The 26917-nt window shown below is 35.7% G+C and overlaps 1 protein-coding gene across 2 annotated transcripts in view; it reads right to left on the reverse strand.

Moving 5' to 3' along the window:
• Positions 1 to 26917, reverse strand: part of Rbm41 (RNA binding motif protein 41) — a 76142-nt gene that overhangs the window by 24426 nt on the left and 24799 nt on the right. For both annotated transcript variants that reach the window (XM_046420783.2, XM_046420782.2), the window contains one exon: positions 15494 to 15897. In XM_046420783.2, coding sequence (XP_046276739.2) covers positions 15494 to 15897 — 404 coding nt within the window. The remainder of the gene's footprint in view (positions 1 to 15493; positions 15898 to 26917) is intronic.

The following is a 26917-nucleotide window of genomic DNA, read 5'->3' on the forward strand; positions in this document are numbered from 1 at the left end:
AGAGTTTTACACTTTCCAGAATATCATTTAATGAAATCATATAATATATAGTCTTTCTATGCTAGTTTATTTCACTTATTAATATGCATCTAAAGTTCTTTTATGTCTTTACGTGTCTTGATAGTATGTTTCTTTTTAGTGCTGAATTATATTTCATTGTACAAATGTACCAAAGGTGATTGTATTCATTCACCTATTGGAGGACATCTGGATTGCTTCCAGTTTTTGGCAATTATGAATAAAGCTTCTTGGAACATTCACATGCCAGTTTTTCTGTGCATATAAGTGTTGTTTTTTTTTTCCAAATCCACTGGATGAATGAGTAGGAGTTCTAGATAATATGATAAAACAATTATTTGTTTTATAAGAAACTGCCAATCCAAAGGTATTGTACAATTTTACATTCCCACCAGCAATGAACAGGATTTGGTATCATTAGTTTTACTATCTATTTTAGCCATTATAGTAGGTGTGTAATGGTATCTTATTATTCTTTTGCAATTTCTTGATGATATGCTGATAAGTTTCTTTTCATGAGTCTATTTGCCATAATATGTATCTTCTTTGATGAAGTGTCCTTATCTTTTGCCCATTTATAAGTTGAATTGTTCATTTTATTACAGTTGAATTTTAGGAGTTCACTGTGTGTTTTAGATACAAGCCACTTATCAGACGTGTTTTTTAAATATGTTCATCCAGTGTGTCACATCTTGATTCTCTTAGGTGTCGTTCATGTAACACAAGTCTATAATTTGAATCAAGCTCAATTTACCTTTTTTTCTTACATAAAGTGTGCTTTTGGTGCAATTTACCTTTTTTTCTTACATAAAGTGTGCTTTTGGTGCAACACCTCAACAATGGATCACCAAACAAAACATCACTATTTTCTCCTGTTTTATTTATTTCTATTTTATCCTGTTTACTTCTAGAAGTTTTGTAGTATTGTGTTCTACATTTAGGTCTATGGCCCATTTTTAGTTAATTTTCATGAAGGATGAAAAGTTTGTGTCTAGATTCATTTTTTTGCATGTGACTTTCCAGTTGTTATAGCACCATTTGTTGAAAAGACTATACCTTTTCCATTTAATTACTTTGACAAAGATCAGTTCACTGCCCTTGTGTGGGTTTAATTTTGTAGGTCTCTATTTTGCTCCAGTAATCTATGCATCTTTTCCCACCAATTACATATACCACATTAAATGATTACAGTAAGTCTTGAAGTTAGATAGTGTCTGTCCTCCAACTTGGTTTTTCTTTTTTCCAGCATTGGGTTGGATATTCTTGATCTTTGTATTTTCATAAAAAGAAACTTAGAATCAGTTTGTTAATATTGACAAAACATCTTGCCAGAATTCTGTTGGGACTACATGGAATCTACAGATTAATTTGGAAAAATGATATCTTAACAATATTAGTCTTTTAATCTGTGAATGTTAAATACCTATGTGCTGGCAGCTGAAAACTCTGGTAGCTGTTTGAATAAGCCTATCTACAAATTCAAATTCTACAGATTAATTTGGAAAAATGATATCTTAACAATATTAGTCTTTTAATCTGTGAATGTTAAATACCTATGTGCTGGCAGCTGAAAACTCTGGTAGCTGTTTGAATAAGCCTATCTACAAATTCAGCATAAGGTTCATTAGCTCCTTGTATTACCTTAGATAATTGACCTTGTAAACCTCCATGTCCTTGTAAAGTCTTCCATGCCTTAATTGCATCTGCAGCAATTTGTGCGTATACGCCAGGATCATATGCAATTTGTTGCTGCTGATCCTCATAAGGTCCCTTTCCTAACAACATATCTAGATTTCTCTGAGCAGGAGGATTGTGGGAGGTGGAGAAAAGCTTGGGGGGAGAGAGAGGCTTGTGGAAAGCTGGTGGTGGCAGTTGAGGCTCTGAGGGTTTTTCCTGAGAGGCTGTTTTGTTTGTCGTGTGTGATTCTAAAAATAAAGTTAGTTTCTTTTGACAAGTGGCTCCTGATTGTGCCCAGCCAGACTGCGGCATTTGGTGGCTCGCACGGGGAGCGACTGAGGGTAAGTGAAACTGCTCGCCCCTGAGGGCAGGGCAAGAGGATGGGTAGCCATTTTAAGATTCCTCTTTTATTTTGCTTCACTTTTGTTTTAAGTTGCCTGTCCCTGGAGATGAGTGAGACGGAAGAAAAACCGCTCACATCTGAGGAAAAACTATTTACGTCTGAGGAACAGATAGGGAGAAAGGACGGATGCCCATGTCAGGAGGATAGAAAGGCTATAATGACTTTTTGTTGTTCCCTTTTTATTTCATTCTGTCTCGGTTTTGTTTGGCGTCATCTTGTTGGGTTGTATTATAGTAGAAATATGGGATCAGAAATTAGTAAAAAACAAACTGAAAGAGTGTTAAGTAAATTGTTAGAGGAAGGAGGCATCCCAGTAAAATCAAGAGCAGTCAGGGCATACGTTGATACAATACAAAAATGTAGCCCATGGCTTTTTAAGGAGGAGTTGTTAAATATATCACAATGGAACCATCATGGTGAAGATTTAAAAAGAGTAGAAAAGAAAAGCCCAGGGACTCTGCCAGTTGGCACATTGCCATTGTGGACATTCGTATCTTGTTTGCTTAGTCCAAAGCCTTCAGTTCAGACAATGGTAGAGGAAGGAGAAGACATAATGATTCAAGTAAAAGAGAAGGTCTCTCAAGTTAGTCAGACAGAGGAAAAGATTCAAGTAAAAGAGAAGGCCTCTCAAGCTAGTCAGACAGAGAAAGAAAGTGTAAAACAGAAAAAGCCATCAGGGGGAAAGTTACAACAGGAGACTGCTACTAACACCTTTCTATCACCAGAGGGTGTAAGTGTCCAACCAACAGCACCACCTCTACAGGAGACTGCTACTAACACCTTTCTATCACCAGAGGGCGTAAGTGTCCAACCAACAGCGCCACCTCCATATGCTGGGAGGCCCCCAACCCCCGCAGTTGATAGTTGGGATCCTGAGACAAGATCTCAAATACTAACATGCCCTGTATTTGAGGCAGGAGGGCAGCGATTTTACCAAGTTTTAAATTTCAAAACAGTGAAGCAGCTAAAAGAGGCTGTAACAACCTATGGTCCTCAAGCACCCTTCACTGTAAGCATGGTCGAATCCATTAACAACTTGAACATGACGCCAGCAGATTGGGCTAATATGTGTAAAGCTGTGCTAAATGGAGGACAATACCTGTTATGGAAGGTTGCCAATGAGGAATTTTGCAAGGAGACGGCTAGGCGAAATGCAGCAGCTGGTTATCCTCAGAGAAATCTAGATATGTTGTTAGGAAAGGGACCTTATGAGGATCAGCAGCAACAAATTGCATATGATCCTGGCGTATACGCACAAATTGCTGCAGATGCAATTAAGGCATGGAAGACTTTACAAGGACATGGAGGTTTACAAGGTCAATTATCTAAGGTAATACAAGGAGCTAATGAACCTTATGCTGAATTTGTAGATAGGCTTATTCAAACAGCTACCAGAGTTTTTGGGAATACAGAACAAGCAATGCCATTACTAAAACACCTGGCTTATGAGCAAGCGAATCGTTGGTGCAGAGATATCATTAGACCATGGAAACATGAAGATTTAAACACATATATTAAATTATGTAGAGACATTAATGAACAAGAGCAAGTCGTGGCAGCTGCAGTAAAACAGGCTTTAGATGCCAGAGACATTAATGAACAAGGGCAAATTGTGGCAGCTGCAGTAAAACAGGCTTTAGATGCCAGGCCAAGAACATGCTACAATTGTGAACAAACAGGACATTTTAAAAGGAATTGCCCCATTGGAGGAGGGTTTAACAAAACTAGGTATCAAAGGAGTAGAATACCAGGTATTTGCCCACGATGCCGTAGAGGGAGACATTGGGCTAATGAATGCCGTTCTCAAACCACCATAGAGGGTACTCCATTATCAAAAAACGAACAAGGACCAGGTGTTTATCCACGATATCGTGGAGAAAGGCATTGGGCTCCATTGCCAAAAAATGGACAGGGGGGCCCAATGCTCCGGGGCCCAAAACCACAAATATACGGAGCACTGGAGGAACCCAGCAACCCCATCAGGGTAGTGCCCAGGACACACTGTCCATCAGATCCCTCATCAGACAAACCAGAGGGAGCGCAGGGTTGGACATCTGCGCCTCCGCCAGAGCAGTACTAACTCCAGAGATGGGAGTTCAAATCATTCCCACAGGGGTGAAAGGACCTCTTCCCAAAGGAACAGTAGGCTTATTATTGGGACGCAGCTCTTCTACTCTAAAAGGACTTATGATAAGTCCTGGGGTAATTGATCCCGATTATGAAGGTGAAATAAAAATTATAGCCAGTTCTCCAAAGGGTATATCAGTAATTTCACCAGGAGATAGAATAGCACAGTTACTAATAATACCCAGCCTACATGATAAATTTTCCAGTCGTACTGTAGAAAGAGGTTCCAAGGGATTAGGCTCCACAGGTGTAGATTGGGCTATGCTTTCTTTAAATTTAGATTCTCGCCCCATGCTAAAACTAAATATTCAAGGACATGAATTTAATGGGCTACTGGATACAGGTGCAGACCTTAGCATCATCTCTCGTCAAGAATGGCCAAAACATTGGCCATTACAACAAGCCACTCAAACGCTTCGAGGCCTAGGAGTGGCGACTAATCCCCATAGAAGTGCAATGGTATTAGATTGGAAGGATCCTGAAGGATGTGAAGGAACTATACAGCCATATGTATTGGATCATCTTCCCGTAAATTTATGGGGACGAGATGTCCTAGATCAATTAGGTTTGACATTAACAAATAACATCAACCAAAATGCACCCACTATTATGACTAGACAAGGTTTTAGGAAAGGAAAAAGATTAGAAAAACAAGAACAAGGTATAGCAGCACCAATACAAATAGATCAAGGAACAGACAGACATGGGTTGGATTTTCAGAAAGGGCCACTGAGACAATAAAAATTACTTGGAAATCAGAAAGACCAGTATGGGTTCCTCAGTGGCCCCTGACTAAAGAAAAGATACAAGCAGCCCATGACCTGGTCAAACAACAATTAGCAGAAGGACATATACAACCTTCTGTATCTCCCCATAATACTCCCATTTTTGTCATCAAAAAGAAATCTGGTAAATGGAGATTATTGCAAGATTTAAGAGCCATTAATAATGAGATGGTTATTATGGGACCTGCTCAATCAGGGATTCCTCAGTTGTCTGCTTTGCCAAAAACCTGGTATGTTTTAGTTATAGATATTAAAGATTGTTTTTTTTCAATTCCAATTCATCCTGAGGATAGTCCACGTTTTGCATTTACTATCCCTGCACTGAATCATGAAGGTCCTGATCAGAGATATGAATGGAAAGTACTCCCTCAAGGGATGGCTAACAGCCCAACTATGTGTCAAATTTATGTTAACAAAGTAATCCAGCCACTTAGAAATCAAAATCCTGAACTACAAATATTTCACTATATGGATGATGTATTATTAGCACACAAAGATAAAAACACATTGCTAGAATGTTATGCCACACTTACAAACTTATTAAAAAATTATAATCTAGAGATAGCAATAGATAAAGTACAATTAAATTTTCCAATTAATTATTTAGGAGTTCTATTATCCTCAACCATGGTCCGTCCACCAAAAATTCAAATACGAGTAGATCAACTCAAATCACTTAATGACTTTCAAAAGTTATTAGGAGACATAAATTGGATAAGGCCTTATTTAGGTATACCAACAGGAGAGTTGGGACCTTTATTTGATATCCTAAAAGGTCCATCAGATCCAAATTCACCCCGAATGTTAACACCTGAAGCAAGAAAGGCATTAAAAATCATTGAAACATATATGGAAAATATGCATTTGGATAGAATTGATATAAGTTTGCCTTTATTATTTATTGTACTACCAACAAAAAATATTCCTACAGGAGTATTTTGGCAAGAAGGTCCATTATTATGGATACATTTATCTTATTCTCCTAACACTATTCTTACTAGGTATCCTGAGGCTGTAGGACAATTAATACTCAAAGGAATAAAAGCAGCAAAGGGAGTGTTTGGAATTTCTCCCAATAAAATTATTACTCCATATACTATGAATCAAATTGATGAGTTAGCTAATGAGTCAAATACTTGGGCAATAATCATGTGCAAATCTAATGTTTCATTTGATAACCACTTACCATCTAATCCTTTATTGTCTTTTTGGTCATTGCATCCTGTAATTTTTCCAAAAATGACAAGAAAAACACCTATCATGAATGCTCCAAATATATTCACTGATGGGTCAAATAATGGTACAGCAGCAGTAGTTACCCCTGATCAAACTTTTACATTTTTAGTACCCAAACAATCAGCTCAAAAGGTAGAGCTTAATGCAGTTTTACAAGCTTTTGTGATGTGTAAAGATTCTGTATTTAATTTATTTTCTGATAGTCAGTATGTAGTTAATGCTATAGTATCTCTTGAAGATGCTGGTAGGATTTCCCCTTCTTCTACTGTTTTCTCTTTGCTTTCCACTATACAAAGTCTAATCTGGGACAGAAAAGATCCATTCTTTATAGGACATATCAGGGCACATACAGGATTGCCTGGAGCCCTTAGTTTGGGCAATGATTTAGCAGATAAAACTACACATAACATACATATTTTCTCTACACTAGAAGAAGCTATAAATTTTCATAAAAAGTTCCATGTCAATGCTAATACTTTACAAAACTAAGGAACAAGCTAGACAAATAATAAAACAATGTCAAAATTGTGTGACCTTTTTACCACAAGTTAATCTTGGAGTCAATCCTAGAGGATTGATACCTAACCATATTTGGCAGATGGATGTCACACACTTGCCAGAATTTGGAAAATTAAAATATTTGCATGTTACAGTTGATACTTCTTCTGGATTTTTGATGGGCTCCCTTCATGCCGGAGAAAAAACTAAAGATGTTATAGCTCATTGCTTACAAAATTTTGCCACTGTGGGTGTTCCAAAACAGTTAAAAACAGATAATGCCCCTGGTTATACTTCTACCTCTTTTAAACAATTTTGCTCAACATTTGGCATTACTCATATAACAGGAATCCCATACAATCCACAGGGACAAGGCATAGTTGAAAGAGCTCATCAAACTATTAAAATGTACTTATTAAAGCAAAAAGAAGGAATTGGGAAGGGATATATATTCCCCAAAGATAAACTTAAAATAACCCTTTTTACTCTAAACTTTTTAAATTTGGATTCATCAGGACTTAGTGCTGCGGAAAGGCATATGTGTCCAAAAAATGTACATAAGCCCAAGGTACTTTGGAAGGATATTCTAACAGGACAATGGAAAGGTCCTGACCCAGTAATTGTCTGGAGTCGGGGGTCTGTTTGTGTGTTTCCACAGGGAGAACAGCAGCCGATTTGGATTCCAGAGAGATTAACCAAGGTCCTGACCCAGTGATTGTCTGGAGTCGGGGGTCTGTTTATGTGTTTCCACAGGGAGAACAGCAGCCGATTTGGATTCCAGAAAGATTAACTAAAGCGATTTCTACAGACCAAAAAGAAGATGATTTGGCTCAAATCCATAACAACTGATATCCAAAACTCCAGTTTGGCTATTCTTACATCTGCAACAGAACCAGGATGCTTTTTTCAATATCTATTTTATTATTGCCCTTTGCCATATCATGAAGTTCTATTTTGTTTTTTGAGCTCATACAGACCTAGGTTAATGTTTTGCTGATCATTTCTATTTTTTGACTATAGAGTTTTTAAACATTGCAATGGAGATTTCACCTGTAAAAAGTTATAAGGCCTTTACTATAATGTTATGTGTTGTATGTATTATATTATGTGTGCACACTTGTGTTTTGTGTTATATGTTTGAATGTACGTATGTCCATATATCATATATGATGAGCGCTCATGATAAAATGGATCCAAATATTTTTTTTTCACGTGATTTATATGGTTTAATTTAAATTGGGTAAACAACTGTTGAGGATTGTTTTAATATGTAAACAAAAAAGAAGGTTAACAGATCTGTTTGTTTACTTTCACCTTTCCTTTTCATTATATTTAATAATTCTCTTAAAGATAATGTAAATTGTTAAGAAAATTATTTTCTTTTAGTGCCTTCTGTAGTGTTACATAATTTTTTCTTTAGCCATTATTGCCAGAATTCCTATCTTCATCCCAGTGCCGGTGAAGACAATGTAAATTGTTAAGAAAATTGTTTTCTTTTAGTGCCTTCTGGAATGTTACATAATTTTTTCTTTAGCCATTATTGCCAGAATTCCTATCTTCATCCCAGTGCTGGTGAAGTCAAAGATAAAACCAATCTACAGCTTCTACAATAGCCATCACTGAACTGCTTGCAGAACTTGCCTGGACACATTGTGAGCTCACCTGTATGCATTGTGAACTATCTGTTGGTGCAGCGACTTGTGGTAGTGTTGGGGTATTTTTGCTGATGATGTCACCGGTGGTACAATTTTTCAAAGGAGCCCTCAATTGGCTTAATGTCATGGCATTTTGCATCCTCCTCTACTAGTGATGGTCTAAAATTTGGGGGCCAACAGAGGTGAGGCAAAGAACCTCACCCCCCCACAGGTGCAAAGGCCTATCCACAAGTATGGCTGTATGCTGGACCGGTAGTCAGTGACGGGTATGATCCAATTGCAGTGGTACCAACCTAAGACAGGAGGCTGACGCCTAGAGGTCAGTTCATCTGATGACGGGTAAGGACCATATGTTGAATTGGACTGCCTAACAGGCACGGTCCCTAAGCCACATGCTTGTTGTTTAAACAGAGAGGGGGAGATGTTGAGAGCCACAGCCAAAGGGGCCCCAGCAAACTTCCAGCTGCCAGCAAACTTCCAGCTGCTGGCTGATGATTGGCTCACAGCGGCCCCAGCAACATCTAGCTGATTGGCTCCTCGGCCCCAGCAACATCTAGCTGATTGGCTCCTCTGCAGTGATGCTCATTGGGCTGTTTCCCTGCCCTTTCAGACCACGGAGCTGCTCATTGGGGGACTTTTTTGGCTCCGCCCACGTGACCCAGCCAATCGGCCTCAAGAGCAGGAGGATTGTGGGAGGTGGAGAAAAGCTTGGGGGGAGAGAGAGGCTTGTGGAAAGCTGGTGGTGGCAGTTGAGGCTCTGAGGGTTTTTCCTGAGAGACTATTTTGTTTGTCGTGTGTGATTCTAAAAATAAAGTTAGTTTCTTTTGACAAGTGGCTCCTGATTGTGCCCAGCCAGACTGCGGCACCTATGCATTTACTTTGATCTTTTAAAATTTTTATCAGTTTTACACTTTTCTGCATATAGATCCTATATATATATTCTGTTAAATTTATACCTAAATATTTCTTTTTGATGCTATTGTAAACAGTGTTGTTTTTAGTTTCAAATTCCAATTATTAAGTTCTGTTATATAGAAAAACAATTGACTTTTATATATAAACCTTGTGTCTTCCAACCAATACTCACTTACTAGTCCTGGATTTTAGTCAATTCTTTGATTTTCTACAGATAAATAGAGATGTTGCCTCTGAGCAAAGACAGTTTTATTTTTCCTTTCCCAATCTATACATTTTCAAAATTCTTATTTTATTTCACTGGCTAGTGTTTTCTATACAATGTCAAAAGAGGTGGAGAGTGGAAACATTCTTGCCTTCTTCCTGATCAAAAATAAAACATCAAATTTCTCATTGTTAATGATGATATTAGCTATAGGGTATTGTAGATTGTCTTTATCAACTTGAGGATGTTCTCCTCTACCCTAGATTGCCAAGTTTTTCATCATAAATAGAGGCTAAAATTTTTAAACATATTTTTTCTACCTCAACTCAAATGAGTATGATTTTCCTTCTTAAGTCTATCCATGTGTTAGATTACAATACTTGATTTTCAAGCGCTGAACCATATCACATAATAATAATCCAGATTATTATTTGGATATCTGAAATAAATTTCAGTTGATCACAGTGTGTAATTATTTTGATATACTATTGGATTTGGTTCTCTATTATGATTTTGATTTCAATGAAATGTTTTGATTTTCTTACTGTTTAGGATATTTCCTTCTAGTGCACATGATGAATACTTGTCTCTAATTTTCCTTTACTGTAATATCTTTATCTGGCTTTGGTATTGAGCTAAGGTGTATCTCATCAAATGAAGTAAGAAGTATTCCTTCTGCTTCCATTTTCTGGAAAAGAATGTAAAGGATGGGTATGATTTTATATGATTCCATTTTCACCCCTCTCATAGCCTACTTCCTTCTATAATTTTGTAATGGTTGCCTTAGAGTTTGCAACATACATTTTCAAGTAATATAAGTCCACTTTTAAATAACACTGTCTTATTTCAGGGATTGTGTGTGTGAGTGATCATATACATATGTATGTATGCGTGTGTGTATATATACATATATAAACACAATATATATACATATATATGTATATATAATAAACAGACACACATATATATATATATTGCTGTTATTCATATCACTTCATCCATATGTTATAATCATACAAAACATTATTTTAATTACTTTGAAAAGTTAATTTTAAAATGAGAAAATAAAAAGATTTTATTTAACTTTCATGTGTCCTTCTCTTATGCTCTTTCTTTATGCAGATCTGAGTTTTGATTTATATAATTTTCCTTCTCCTTGGAGAATATTTTTTAGTGACAAATTTCCTGTCTTTGTCTGAAAAATTCTTTATTATTTTTCCTTCACTTTTTAAAAAAATAATTGTAGATAGACATAATATTTTTATTTTATTTATTTTTATGTTGTGATGAGGATCAAACCCAGTGTCTCACACATGATAGGCAAGCATTCTACCACTGAACAACAACCCCAGCCCCTTCCTTCATTTTTGAAGGATCATTTTTCTGGATAAAGAATTCTAGGTGGGTGAGTTTTTCCCTCCTCAATACTAATACTTCTTACCTGATGAGCAGTCTTATGAAATTCTAATCTTTGTTCCTATATAGGTAAAAATTTTATTTTCTCTGGCTGGTTTAAAACTTTTTCTGTCTTTGGTTTTCTGTAGTTTGAACAAGTTATGCTTAGGAGTGGTTTTTTTTATATTTATCCTGCCTAATGTTTTCCAACTTCCTGGATGTGTGGTTTGTTGTCTGTCATTAGTTTCAGAAAATTTTCAGCCATTACTACTCCAAAATTTTCTCCTCCTTTTTCTCTTCTTCTTTTGGTATTTCAATAAGGTATATGTTATTCCTTTTGGAATTGTCCCATAGTTCTAAGCTATTCTGTTCCATTTGTTCTATTCATTTTCTTTGTATTTCAGCTTGGGAAGTTTCTACTGCCATGTCTTTAAGCTTTCTGTTTATTTCCTTTCTCATTTCCAACTTACTCAACTTATTCATGAGTCTTTCAAATAGTTCTTCATTTCAGTTGCAGTGTTTTATTTCTAGCATCCCCTTTTGATTCTTTGAGTTTCTACTTCTGTACTTACATTAGCCATCTGCTCTTGCATGCTCTCTCATTTTACTAGTAGACTCCTTACTATACTAATCATAGATATTTAAATTTTATATCTGCTAATTCAAAAACTTGTGTCACATCTTGAGTTTGGTTCTCATCCTTGTTTTATCTCCTCAAGTCTGTTTTTTTTTTTTTTTGAGCATGTTTTCTAATAGGGTGGGGTGGGGCTGTAGCCAGATGTGAATTATCAAGTAATAAGAACTGAGCCAAATTTTATTAATCTGTTTAGAGCCTGTAGAGCCACTGGAAGTAAAAGTCATTAAGATGCGGGGGTCAGTTTAGATTTCAACTGACAGGGGTTTATCACTCCTACACTACTCTATATTCCACCTCCACCAATTTGTCAGTTATTGCTATCTGTTCCTATCAGTTTATGGCTCCAGTGTCTTCTATTCCTATAAGCAGATTTGGGATGTGATTTCCTATAATTATCTATCTTTCCAGATTTCAGGGTTGTAGTTTGCCCTGTGACTGATTATCTGATGTGCCCAGAAAAATTCATTGATTTTTAGTTCATTAAGCTATTTCTTCTTGTAAGATAGGAGTAATGACTTCCAAGCACTTGAGATGTTGAACCTGAAAGGAAGAGTCTGCAACATTTTTTATTCAAAACTATATTTGTGGGTTTCATCAATGTTGATGTCTGTAATTCTATTTTATTAACTCTCTATTATATTGTATTCATTTTATGAATATACCATGCTTAATCCATTCTCCTAACGATGAGCATGTGTACTGTTTGCAAATGATACTATAAATATCCTTGTGAAATCTAATGTGCATGTGCAAGATTTTTCCCAGGATAGATGCCTAGATGCATAACTGCTGACTGATGGTGCTGGAGCATCTTCAGTTTTACTAGATATTGTCATGGTGTTCTTTTTGTTGTTGTTCTTTTTAAGTATACACAAAAGTAGAGTGTATTCTGACATACTGTCACGGTGTTCTTAAAAGAGGGTATACACATTTATATTCCCTCAATGGTATTTCAGAATTCTTATTCCACATATTCACTAACAGTTGGCATTGTCATGCCTTTAAATGTATGCCAATGTTCTAGGTATTGAATGGTATATATTGTTTTTCATACCTTTATTTTATTTATTTTATGTGGTTCTGAGGATCGAACCCAGTGCCTCATGCACACTAGGCAAGTGCTCTACCACAAGCTACAACCACAAACCGTCATTGGGTTTTTATTTTGCATTTTCTTGATTACTAATGAGATTTCTTAAATTTATTGGCCATTCAATTTTTGCCCCTGTGAATTGCCTGTTTATATGTTCTACCCATTTTTAATAGGGTTGTGTGTTTCTTATTGATTTGTAGAGAAGGGTTTCCTTAAAATGACTCCGAAAAGCACAAATCATTCAAAAATAACAATAATTAGATAACATTAAAATGAAAGTCAACAAAAGATATCAGAAACAATGTGGTAAAGGTAAGCTACCTACTTGGAGAAGACATTTCCTAAAGCAATCATTCATGTCTAGAAGTTTTAAATAATCCCTATAAATAAATATAGAAAAATGAACAAATGATGGGCAAAGGAATGGAAAAGCTAATTCAGAGTGTTGATGAAGGTCTAATATATGAATAAAAGTATAAATTCACTGGAAACCAGGAACTTGCAAATTAAAATAATGAGATGTCATTTCAAACCAACTAGACCAACAAAATTAAAAGTCTAATGCTATAAAGTCTTTGCAAAGATGTGAAGGAGAATCTGAAATCCTGCTTGAAGATATGCATATCCCATATCATAGTAATTCCACTCCTAGGTAACAAATGTAGAACAGTAACTCTTAAAATGTCACTCTCAGATCTGCAGCATCAGTATCTCCTGGGAACTAGCTGAAAATACAAATTTTCATGCCCTACTCTAGATCTATTGAGTAAAAAATTCTGGGGGTGAAGTCCAGCAATCTGTTTTATTAAGTCCCTCAGGTGATTCTGATGAACACTAACAATGTAAGAACCACTGCAAAAGAGTGACACTTTTCCAACTTTTTTGACTGAGATCTACAGGAAGAATTAGATTTTACATTGTGGCCCACACACCTCTCTCCCCCTCTTGCTTCCTCTCACTCTCTCTCTCTCTCTCTAAAGCACATGTACACACAATAAAATAAAAGCTTTAAGAAAGAGCAATTACTCTAACTGTATGAAACATACTTTGATATTTTCTATTCTCTTTCACTTGATTTTTAAAAAAGAAACTGATTGTGACCTACTAATTGTAATCTAAGTTGAAAAACACTGTCATAAACTCTTGCATATGTACAATGAGAAATACACAATGTTTATTACAGAATTATCTGTAATAGTAAACTAATGGAAAGGACAAATGTTCAGGAAAATGGATAAACGAATTATAGAATATTTCTACAATGTAATACTAAATAAGTCTTTGTATCATTAGAAATAAATTTTAAAAACATTGCATATATTGAGTCAAAAAAGCAAGTTATATAAAACTATATAGTGTATGACTTCATCTATGTAGTCTTAAAATACAGAAAACTATGTTGTTTATGAATATAGATGTTCCTTGACTTACAATGGGGTTATGTACCAATAAACCCATTGTAAGTTAAAAATATCTTAATTTAGAAATGCATTAAGTTATAATGTGGAACATTATAACTTAGCAAAATAGTTCACTGTAGAGTATCAGTTGTTACCCTTCATGACTGCATGGCTGACTGGGTTATGGCTTACTGTGGCTGCCCAGCATCACAAGAGTGTACTATACTACATATCATTAGATTAGAGGAAAAAACAAAATTCAAAATTCAGAGTACAGTTTCTACAGAATGCCCATTGCTTTCACACAATCATAAAGTCAAAAATCATAAGTTGAGCCATCATAAATCAGGAAACATCTATATATAGATACATTACAAAGGCCTAAAAATGTTCATAGAAATGGAATAGCACATTCAGGATAGTAATTATCTGGAAAGGCAAATGGGATTGGTAAGGGATACATGGAAGACTTCAGGTGTATCTATAATGCTTTACAGTTTTTTTGATTAACAAAATACAGAAACTATTAAGATTTGATAAATATGGCTACTAGGTACACAGGGGCTTGCTACAGTATTTTATATAACCTTTGGTAAACTAAATAAAAATCAAGCTACCCTTGAACAAATAGAAAAAACAAATAGAAAAAAACATTAGAAATCAGTCACACAGAGGAAAATAATTAACGTCCCTCATCTATAGTGCTTTTTTTTTTAATTCAGGGACAGTCAGAAACTGGCATTATTATTTTGTTTTGTATTTAAATTAGACACAGTATAATAATTCTTTAAGAGCTTATGTTGCCTTATTGCATAACATGGTAATGAGTTTCCCATTTCAGATGTTACATATATTATGCACATGAAATAATGATTTGATCTATAAAACAAGGATAATACATGTTAATTTGTTGTCAATTTCTCAAAGCTCAGAGGACTCATGTTTTCATTTTGCGTCTTTGCTTACAGAAACTTAAGTCATGTCACATGAAAGTCAGGTAGAACATTCTGAACTGAAAACTCACATGGTAACCAATAGTTAACTCTACTTACAACCAGTTGGTCAATTATTATTGACTAATTCCAGAAGCATCATGGCTACCAGTTATGGTGGTCCTATGAATAATAATTGATTATTGCTAGTCTAGGAAATTAGAAGTTATTTTTCCTTCAATTAAGGTCTTCTAATAGGTAGAACTAGCATGTCATCAAGATTTTGTTAAAATTTTAAGGGTAATTTAGGACCTAAGACAAGCACAAAGAACATCATGGGAATATGCTACTTATATACTATGCAGAGAACGAATAGTCAAGGTTAAGGATAAACACAATCACTATGCCTATGTCATGATCTTTGGTATAATCAAAGCTAACTTTAAAATATTATTTTTGGTAGAGGTAAATAAAAAATGAAAACAACCCATGTTGTTTTCCTTGGTTTGGCCTATACCTTGTTTGGTTCCCCTGGATTATATGAAGAAAACATAGGAATTTTTCGGATCTCTTCCTCTGACAAACGATTTCTCTGGATCTCATCTTCTGGGACAAATTCTATTGGCTGCGTCAGCTTCTTAGGCCCAGTCCAACATTGCTCAGGTGAAAAATCAATAACTTTTGTCACATGGAGACTGGGACCTTTACCCTGTGCTGCCTGTTTTCCCTTGTCCTGGAGTAGTGACGGGTTCTCAGCTGTGTCACTATCACCCACTGATGTGGCTGAGACCAGTGAGTGGGAAGCAAAGGGTTCACCTCTCATAAGTTGGAACTCTTCAAGACGTTTTTTCATTATCATCTCTTGGTAAAAACTTTCCAGGTTGTTCATGGGATCACCTTTGTTCTTCTTTGGGGGTTCATCTGGATCAAGACAAAGAGATAGGGAAGTTCTACAAAGCCTACCAGCACAATGTTTAACAAATAAAAATTAAATCATGGATCTCCAATTAGCAATTCTGCTGGGAAAGTCTTTACAACCTGTGACAAATGACAATGGTATATAACTATCTTATTATAGTGCATCTCAAGCAAGGCCAGAATGATGGCCAGGTAAATGAGGCACCTAGGACTCTCAGGATCATACAAGTATATGCACCTCTCATTGATAAGGATGTTTGAAAAATACAATGAGTATGGCACTATCACACTTAACCAAATTGATACAGTTCCTTATTATCATTAAATACTGAATTCATATATGAATTGCCTTCATTATTTCAAAGATTTTTTTTTGTACTTGGTTATTTAATTCAGGATCTAAATCAGTCTTTGGATGTTACAACTCTTAAATCTCTTTCATTCTAAAACAGTTCCCCTTCCTTTCCACCCCTCTAACTTATTTTCTAGTCCTTTCATTGATTTAGTAGAGAAATATTATTTGTTCTATGCACAAATGAATAGGATGAATTGTTTCCTGATAGTATTCACTTGTTCCTCAAGCTTCTCTATTTCTGGGCAGTTAAATTTAAAGGTATGCTATATAATAAATACCCACTGGCCACATATGTCTGTTTAAGTTTTTAGTATGAATTACTCAGTGAAACTTAACAAGTTTCAAATGTTCAATAGCTACATGTGGCTAATGTATACCATACTAGACAGAATAGACAAAGTCCATTTACATAATTACAGAGCATTGTAATGAACAGTGCTGATCTAAATATTTGATGAAGTTCATGTTCAGTATTTTATTCAAGAATCTTTTATAGATAGATGTGTCCTTCCAAATAAGCTCCTGTATTGCCTTGATTTTCTGGCACAGCAAGACAGCCCAGGCTTATCTCACACATTTCTTAACCTAAACCTGAAATACTTGACCCCTGGTTCCTTTCAGTGAGAAGTGGTATTTAGAAACCAGGATATGTTACTACCTGTGTTCATCGGTATTGAGTTGTTGTTTCCAGTCCTACTTAGTGGGCAAAATTAACACATTTAAAAAAAAAATAGATCACAAGTTCATATAAGTAATTCTAATTCAGATTTAAGATTACAAGGTTTTTACTTAAACTTTTTGATTTTAGACATGTATCTTGTATGCTTAAGACACTGGATTCTAATAATAACAAAATTATTTATTAATGTCTACCTACAACAATACACTTATAGAATTTTAGAATTTCAAATACAGTACTAATAGCACTATCAACAATAAAGCTACTGAATACGGTTTTATATTTCTTTTCAGTTACTCTGCCTTTAAATTAAACCTTATTGGGGATATACAGGTATTAAAGTCATTTGAAGTAATTGTTTCTCTGTGTAGTTATGTTACAACTTTATCATCAGGTTTATTTGCTTGAAGTTGTTTTTGAATTTTATGAATTTATCTCCTTCCCCACTTTGTGTGTGTGTGGTACTGGGGACTGAACTCAGGGCCTTGCCTTGTGCACACTAAGCAAGCACTCTACTTGGAGCTACATCCCCCAGCCCTATGTCCTTCTGTAATTAAAATTTTAAATTATGCAAAACATTTACATGGATCAAAAGTGAAAACTGTCATACAGTACCTTCACAGATGTGTCACTTCCATCTCTGTTCCCTTCATCCCATTCCCTTCCTTCCCCATTAATAATATTTCTTATTAAGTTTGGCTTATGGCTCCATTGTTTCTTTTTTAAAAATATAAGCAAATAAGCACACACACACATACAAACATACACACATATATAAAATTCATTAGTTATACCTTCTCCTTCATAAAGGTAACTTATTATAAATACTGTTCTACAACTTTTGTGCACTTAACAATATATCCTAGAAGTAATTCCATATTAATGTATAGAGCTCTTCTTCCTTCTTGTTTTTGTACAGTATTCCATTGTGTGGATGTACAATAGTTTGTTCAACTGGTCCCCCGATACATATTGGTTTTATATCCAGTCTTATGCTGTTATGAATAATGCCTTGAAACAATAGCCTTGTGTATATGGGATTTGGTACTTTGATAGAATATCTTTGAAACAGATTCTAAGAAGTAAAATTGCTGAGACAAAGGATAAATGTGCATGTAATTTTTCTATATATTATTGGATTTTGCTCTGTAGGAGTTATACTATTCTGTATTTCCACCAGCAAGGCCTAAGAGTATTTATAGAAATATTTCTTAGGACACAAAAAGCACTAACAATTAAAGAAAAAATTAGTAAATTCAACCATGTTAAAATTAGGAACTTCTGTTCATCAAAAAAATGTCATCAAGAGACAGAAAAGCCAAAGAATTTTTAAAAGGTATTTACTACACAAATAACTAAAAGCTTGAATCCAGACAAATAAAAATGTCCTACATATCAATAAGAAAAAGATAAAGACAACCATTAGGAAAATGAGCAAATACTGAAGAGGTATCTCATAATTATGTATAGCTAATAAATGTTTGCAAAAGTGCTCAACCGTATTTTAATTCAGGGAAATTCAAGTTTAGAAGGGAATTAAACACATAGGGAAGACAGACACTGGAAAAACTGAAAAAGAATGCCAATGATACATGTCCCTGAGGTTAGAGAGCAACTGGAATTAAATGAATATACAATGTTTACACTCAAAAATACTCGTTCAATGACCATGATATGCCAGGAATTATTTTTGGGTTTGGGGGATATAGCAATAAATAAAGATCCCTGGCACTACTGAGCAAGAAGGTGGCTCATTAAGATCCTCTGGCAATTTCACCACAGAGAAACATCCACCAAGTTGAATAGCTATTCATGTACCAAACTACTAGCACAAGAGATATGCAATTGAGGTAAGAGATCATAGCACCTGCTTTTAGTATAACAAAATGAAAAGATGCATTGAGGAAGGCAGGAAGGGGAGAATTGCTGTACTACCCCTCTTCAAACTATAAGCAGCCCACCATGGAGAGAGGCACTTCCCACATGGGAAAGGGAGAAATAATTAAGTTGAGGACTTAAACTTGAAACCCAATACCACAGGTCCTCCATGGTGAAATCCAGTGCTGAGCAAAACCCATGACCTCTACTGCCAGACTGATAACCTGTGAACTTAGTTTCAGGAACTGCATTAGGCCAGATGGTAAAGAGAATGCTTCCAGAACTCCTCCTCCAAACTCAGTGTCAGAGTAGGGAGGAAGTTTACACCCACCCTTAGGGAGCAAGACAAAAAAGTTAGCTCAGGGCTTGGTCTTGAAACCCAGATCCAGACCACTGTGGTGAGACCCAGCACTCAGCAGAAACAGAAGGCCTTGCACACAAGTCAGAGCCCACAGAGCCTCCAGAAGAGCTCTGGCACCAGATGGAAATCTGCCTGCCTGTAGGACAGACCCAAGTTTTGGCCTGCATCAGTTTCAGCCTTGAAGTGAGCCTAGGGAACAACCACCCTCCTCCCCAAGTCCCTGTAGGCCCCTGCAGAAGTGAAATTCAGGTGCAACTCAGCTTAGCATCAGCCTTGGTGGCCAAGGGACTGTCTCCACCACCCATCCCCCAACTTCAGGCAGCACAGCTATCTCCAGACCAATATTCACAGACAGAGCTCTATAACAGCCATAACACCAAGCAAAGATCTGAATTCCAGTGAGACATACTTGTGTTTCACCCTGCATCAGCAACAGCTGTAGCATGGGCCTAAGTGTAACCCTGGTCCATATGGCTGTGAGACTCAGGCACAACCTAGCAATAGCATCAGCCCAGGTGGCCAAGGGACTGGCCAATACTACTCCAATCTTGGGCAGCATAGCCTGCTGAAAGACCTAATTTGCTGGGGTTAGGACAGGGCAATAAAGATAAGAACTCAGTTTAGAACTTAATGCTGGGCTGGTAAAACCTAACACAGTGTAGATCTTAATGGGCCCCATCCAACCTATGGGTGGAGTCTTTGAAATAGCTCCAATATCAGAGGAAGACACATGGTCCCTATCTATTGCAACTCTATTCCAGCAAGCATTGCCTTTGGCTGGTTGCAGCAGTCTTAGGCCATGAGTCTACTTCAGCAGTAAGTAGCCCACAACAGTGTAGGCCTTGGTCTTAACTCAGTGTTGTGCTGATCTTGGTGGGGTATGGGCTTAGGATGTGACACAGCTTGGTGGCTTTGGTGGTACCGAGAGTGACATAAGAGCCCAAGGCAGTTCATTCAGCGACACTGCCCAGAGCTGGGAAGAATTCTGCAGTGACTGACCACAGGCCATTAACTGTGAATGAGGCATCTGTGCCTACACGGGCTCCAGGAAGAAGCTTATGGGGACAGATCACTCTCTGTAGGTATTCTCTTGTTTCTGAACAACACAGCAACAGAGTATTTGGTAGACACCTAGGCTTGGGTTTCCTTCCAATAGTGAAATAGTGACAATACACAAAGAGCAAACTCCTGGCAAATCTGGCCCTGAGTGTCATCTAGTGCTGAAGCAGTAAAAGTGACTGTAGGATCAGAGAAAATAAGCAGGCTGCTTAGGATTTCTGGAAAAACAGGAATAAACAAAGCCATATAAGGAAGAATGGAATAAAATGTGACCTTCCAATGCCCAGACATCACTGCCATACCAACAAGCATCAAAGGCTTTTAGGAAACCATGACCTCACCTACTACTCAAAACAAGGTGCCAGAAACTGACCAGACAGTAATCACTATGGGAACATCTCACATAGAGAATTAAAATAGCTGTCTTAAGGAAACTCAATGAGTTTGAAGAGAACACAGAGACATAAATACTCTAACAGAGAAACTTAACAGAGAGATGAAAGCAATTTTTTAAAAAAATTAAACAGAGGGCTGGGATGCAGCACAGTAATAGAGTGCTTGCTAGTCATTGCATAAAGCCTGGTTTGATGGTTTGATCCCAGCATTGAAGGGAAAAAAAAAAAACAAACAGAAATTCTTTTTTTTTTTTTTTTGGGTGCTGGAGATTGAACCCAGGAATGCTTAATCATTGAGTCACATCCATTTTATATTTTGAGAAAGGGTATTTCTAAGTTGCTTATTGCCTCACTATTCTGCTGATGCTGGCCTTAAACTTGTAATTCTCCTGCCTCAGCCTCCTGAGTCACTGGGATTACAAGTATGCATCACCATGCCCAGAAAACAGAAATTCTTGAGCTGAAAAATGCACTTAGCAAAATTAAAAATGTAATAGAAGGCATCAACAGCAGGAAATATCAAACAGAATTTTAAAAATCAGCAAATTTGAAGACTGGCTTTTCAAAATATATGATTTTCAATCCATTGAAGGAGAAAATTCTCAGCCAAGAATACTGTACCCAACAAAGCTATCCTTTAGATATGGAGAAGAGTCAATGGCTTTCCCAGACAAACAGAAGCTGAGAGGAAATATCTCTACCATGCCTATTCTTTGAGAAATGTCAAAGAATGTTCTTAAAATTGAAAGAAACAGACATTAATGAATAAGGAGGAAATATAGAAAGGCATAAAACTTATTGGTACGAGTAATTATACAAACAAATTCAGAATGTTCTGATATAATAAGCATGAAGCAAAAACAATTCAATATCTTAAGTATGAGACTAAAAACAAATAAAATAATATGTACATTATGTTAAATGACATAAAATTCAAAATGTGGAGAGGAACAAAACATGACTGGAGAGTTTTATTATGAGTATACTTTCTCTTGTTCTTTTGTTCATTTGTTTGTTACCATCCTTATGATCATATCAAATTGCTATTTCAAAATAACTTGTTATAATCAAAAGATGTTTTTGTAAGTCTCATGGTAATCATAAAACAAAAATCTGTAATAGACAAACTAAAAATAATAAGCAAGTTATCAAAACACACTACTAGAATAAATTCATTTAATCGTAAAGAAAGACTATGAGAGGGAAAGAGAACAAACTACAATGAAACTAGAAAACAAGTTACATAATCCATTCTGCTGTCATGTATTTAAAAAAATTAAAATCAATAAAAAAGAAGACAAATTACAAATGGCTGCAGTAATATCTTATCTATCAATAATTACTATGAATCTAAATAGACTAAAAATTCTAAAAGACATAGAATGACTGAATGGGTGAAAAACAATATCCAACTATATGCTGCTTATAAGAAATTCATTTCACCTGTAAGGTATACATAGACTGAAAGTGAAGGGCTGGAATAAGATATTTCATGTGAATAGAGGCAGGAGTACCCATACTAATATCAGATAAAATCAACTATAAATCAAATACAGCAAGAAGAAACAAGGAAGGTCATTATATAATGATAAAGGGTTTTGATTCAGAAAGAAGAAATAATTCTAAAAATATATGCACCCAACATCAGAGTACCCATATATATATAAAGCAGGTATTAATAGACTGAAAGGGAGAGATGGATTCCAATATTAATTGCTGAAGACTTTTAATACCCCACTTTCAGTAATAGACAGATCATCAGACAGAATATCAACAAAGAAACAGTTGTATTTACCCTATACCAAATGGACCTAATAGACATCTATAGAACATTTCCTCCAACAGTTATATATTTTCTCATCAGCACATGGAACATTAAACAGGATGATGGATCATATGATAGGCCACAAAACAAGTCTGAATAAATTTTAAAAACTGAAATAACATTGAGTATCTTTTCTCAGCACAATGCAACAAAGTTAGAAATCAATACTATTCAGAACTTTGCAAATTATATAAAGCCATTGATATTAACAACTTACTTTTGAACAACCAATGGATCAAGGAAGAAATCAAGAAGGAAATTTAAAAATTACTAAAACAATGAAAAATGGAGATGTAACACACTCAACCTATTGTATACAGTGAAAACAGTATCAGGAGGAAAGTTTATAACAATTGATGCCAACGTCAGTAGAGTAGAAAGATCTCAGATAAAAAGTTTAACACTGCATCTCAAGGAACTAGAATAGCAAGAAGACACTAAAGCCAAAATTAGTAGAAGAAATAACATCAATCACAACAGAAATAAATAGAGACTAAAAATAAAGAGATCAATGAAACAAATGATTCTTCAAAAAGATAAAATAAACAATACTTCATGTAGCGTACTTAAGACTCAAAATCAGAAATGAAAACAACTGACACTACAGAAACACACATGATTATTAGACTTCATTATTAACAACTGTATTTTGACAAATATGATAATCTAGAGGAAATGAACAAATTGATAGAGTAAATCAGCACGACCCAGATACCAAAACCAAATAAGGACATAACAATGAAGTACAGGCCAATATCCTTGATGAATCCAGGTACAAAAATCCTCAACAAAACACTAGTCAAGAGACTCTAACAACACATTTAAAATGTTATTTAACATGATCAAGTGGGATTTATCCCAGGGATGCAAGAATGGTTCAATACATGTAAATCAATAAATGTGACAAACTGCAGCAAGAGAAAGAAGGGCAAAAAGCTTTACAATCATCTCAATAGTTGCAGAAAAGGCATTTGGTAAAATTCAATGTTCCCTCATGTTAAAATATGCTGAACAAATTAGACATATAAGGAATGTATCTTGACATAGTAAAAATAGTCTTCAAAGAACTAGAAACAAAAATTCTAAAATTTATATAAAACCATAAAAACTCCTGAATAACCAAGCCACTTTAAATAAAAAAGAACAAAGTATTTATTATTATTATTATTACTATTATTATTATTATTATTATTTATGGAGCTAGAGAATATCATGCTAAATGAAATAAACCAATCCCAAAAATCAAAGGCCAAATGTTTTCTCTGAAAAGCAGATGCTGATCCATGTTGCAGGTAGGGTAGGGGATAATGAAGGAACTTTACTTTGGATTGTGCAGAGGAGAGTGAGGGGAGGGGTGGGGTTGTGGGGATGGGAAGGATAGTAGAATGAGACAGACATTACCCTACATACATGTATGATTACACTACTGGTGTGACTCTGCACCATGTACAGCCAGAGGAATAAGAAGGTGTGGTCCATTTGTATATAATGGGTCAAAATGTATTCTATGGTCACATATAACTAATTAGAACAAGTTTTAAAAAAATAAAAGGGAGATCAGTAGAACAGGAGAAGGGGATAAGGGGGAGGGAGGGGAGGAAAAAGGGAAGTACTGGGAAATGAAATTGACTTAATTATACTGTTTTATTGTGTGCATGTTTGATTATAACAAATCCCACTGTTATGTATAATTATAATGTGCCAAAAAAGTAGGAGGCATTATATTACTTGAATTCAAAACAACTACAAAGCTATAGTAATCACAACAGCATGGTACTAACACAAACACATAGATCAATGGAACAGAATAGAGAACCTAAAGAAAACTCACAAAACTACAGCCAATTTATTTCCAAAAAATATTCTAAGAATAGCTGGGTGTGGTGGTGCACGCCTATAATCCCAGCGGTTTGGGAGGCTGAGGTAGGAGGATTGTGAGTTGAAAGCCAGCCTCAGCAACTTAGCAAGGCCGTAAGTAACTCAGTGAGATGCTATCTCTAAATAAAATACAAAATAGGGCTGGAGATGTGGCTCATTGTTTAAGTGACCCCAGATTCACTCCCTAGTACCAAAAAAAAAGAAAGAAAGAAAGAAAAAGAAAATGGAAAATGTTCTAAGAACACACTTTGGAAAAAGGACATTCTTTTCAATAAAAGTTTTGGGAAAATTGGATGTCCACATATGGAAGAATAAAGCTAGGTCCGTACTTTCCCCAGTTATAAAGATCAACTCAAAATGGATTTAAAATTTAAGTGTAAGACCTGAACCTATAACACTGTTAGAAGAAAACAGTTTTATATGTTTTCTTCTTCAGGGCATTGGTGTGGGTAAGATTTTTTTTTTAATAAGACCCCAGAAGCACAGAAAATGAAAGCAAAAATAGATTATATAAAACTGAAAAACTTCTGCAAAACAAAGGAATACTCAACAGAGCATAGACAGAATCTACAGATGGGATAAAATATTTGCAATGTATATATCTGACAAAGAGTTGAAATCAAGACTATGTAAAATATTTCAAAAACTCAATAGTGAAAAAACAAACTGAAATAAGATATACAATAACCAACAAGTACATGAAAGAATGGTCAATACCAATAATCATCAGCGAAATGCAAATCAAAACCATAATGAGATATTACCTCATTCCAGTAACAATGGTAATTTCAAAAAGACTAACTATATAACAAGTGCTGGTGAGACTCTGGAGAAAAGGAAACCTTTGCATGCTCTAGATGGGGATATAAATTGAGATAGCCACTACAGAGTACAGAGTATATGTCCAAAGGAAATTAAATTAGTATATTAATGAGACATCTGTATTTCCATGTTTGTTGCAGCATTATTCATAATAGCTAAGAAACAGAAATACCTAATTGTCCTTCAACTGATGAGTGGATAAAGAAAATGTGGTATGTATATAAAATGGAATACTATATAGCCATAGAAAGTGAAATCCTGTTGCCTGCAACAACATGTATGGAACTGGAGATCATTATGTTGTTGAAATGAGGCACAGAAAGACAAGTACTGCATGATCTCACCCATATCTGGAATATTAAAAAAAGATTTCCTAAAGTTGATAATAATTTCAAGAAGCCAGGTACTGTAGGGGGAGTGGCATTGAGGAAAAAAGTTTGATCAAAGTGTACTAAGTTACAGTCAGATAGGCACAAGAAGCTCTGGCATAGTATTGTATAGTGACTATTGAGAACACCTATATACTGTATGTTTCAAGTTTTTACCACAAAGAAATGATAAATGTGTAGAGATAAATATGTTTAACTTGATTTAAATATTATACAATGTATACATGTATTAACATTGCATAATACTCTATCAATATGTACTTTTATATTTTTTGTTATCGGTTTAAAATAATAAAAATAAAACCCAGAAAGACTAAAGATCCCTACTTTCATAGAGCTACGTTATGGCTATATTAAAAGGTTATAAGTGCTATGAATAAAAATACAGTAGAGTAAGAGAGGAAGAGTTATGAAGCAGTAGCAACTGTGGTTGCAGTTCTTTTTTTTTTTTTTTTTTCTATTTTGTGGTACTAGGAATTGAATTCAAAGTCACTCCACCAGTCAGCTACATGCCCATCCCCGCCTTTTCTTTGGGTACTGGGGATTGAACTCAGGGGCACTCGGCCACTGAGCCACATCCCCAGCCTTATTTTGTATTTTATTTAGAGATAGGGTCTCACTGAGATGCTTAGTGCCTTGCTTTTACTGAGGCTGGCTTTGAACTCGCAATCCTCCTGCCTCAGCCTCCTGAGTTGCTGGGATTATAGGAATGTGTCACCATGCCTGGCTATGCCCAATCCTTTTGATTTTTTATTTGGAAACAGTCTTGCTAAGTTTTCCAGTCTGGACTAGAATTTGCAATCCTCCTGTCTTGGTCTCCTGAGTCCCAGGAGATTACAGGTGTGTACACCATGCCTGGTTTGTGGTTGTAATTTTAATGTTGGTCTGGATAGATCTTATTTTTTTAATTTTTAAATACTTATTTATTTTTTTATTTTTAGTTTTTGGCGGACACAACATCTTTATATGTGGTGCTGAGGATCGAACCCGGGCCACACGCATGCCAGGCAAGCGCGCTACCGCTTGAGTCACATCCCCAGCCCCATGGATAGATCTTATTGAGAAAGTGATATCTGAGTCAAGACTGAAGAAAGTGAGATTATCTATCCATATTACACTGGAGTAAGGGCCCAAGGTGGGGTATCTCAAAATATTTAAAAAGTCTGAAATCATACAAACTATATATTTGTATGACCATAACATAACCATGTTAGTTAGCCACTATTTTAAGAGCTATAGAAAACCATAAATGTTTATAAATTAAACAGCATACTTCTAAACAGTCCATTGGTCAAAGAATTCAAAAAGGAAATTTTTAAATATATTGAACTGCTTGGTTGGTGGCTCATGCTTGTAATCCCAGGTAATTAAGAGGCTGAGGA

Source organism: Marmota monax, unplaced genomic scaffold (assembly GCF_021218885.2).
Source record: "Marmota monax isolate L192 unplaced genomic scaffold, Marmota_monax_Labrador192_F-V1.1 WCK01_AAM20220418_F8-fsc00050, whole genome shotgun sequence".
NCBI classification, from domain to species: Eukaryota; Metazoa; Chordata; class Mammalia; order Rodentia; family Sciuridae; genus Marmota; species Marmota monax.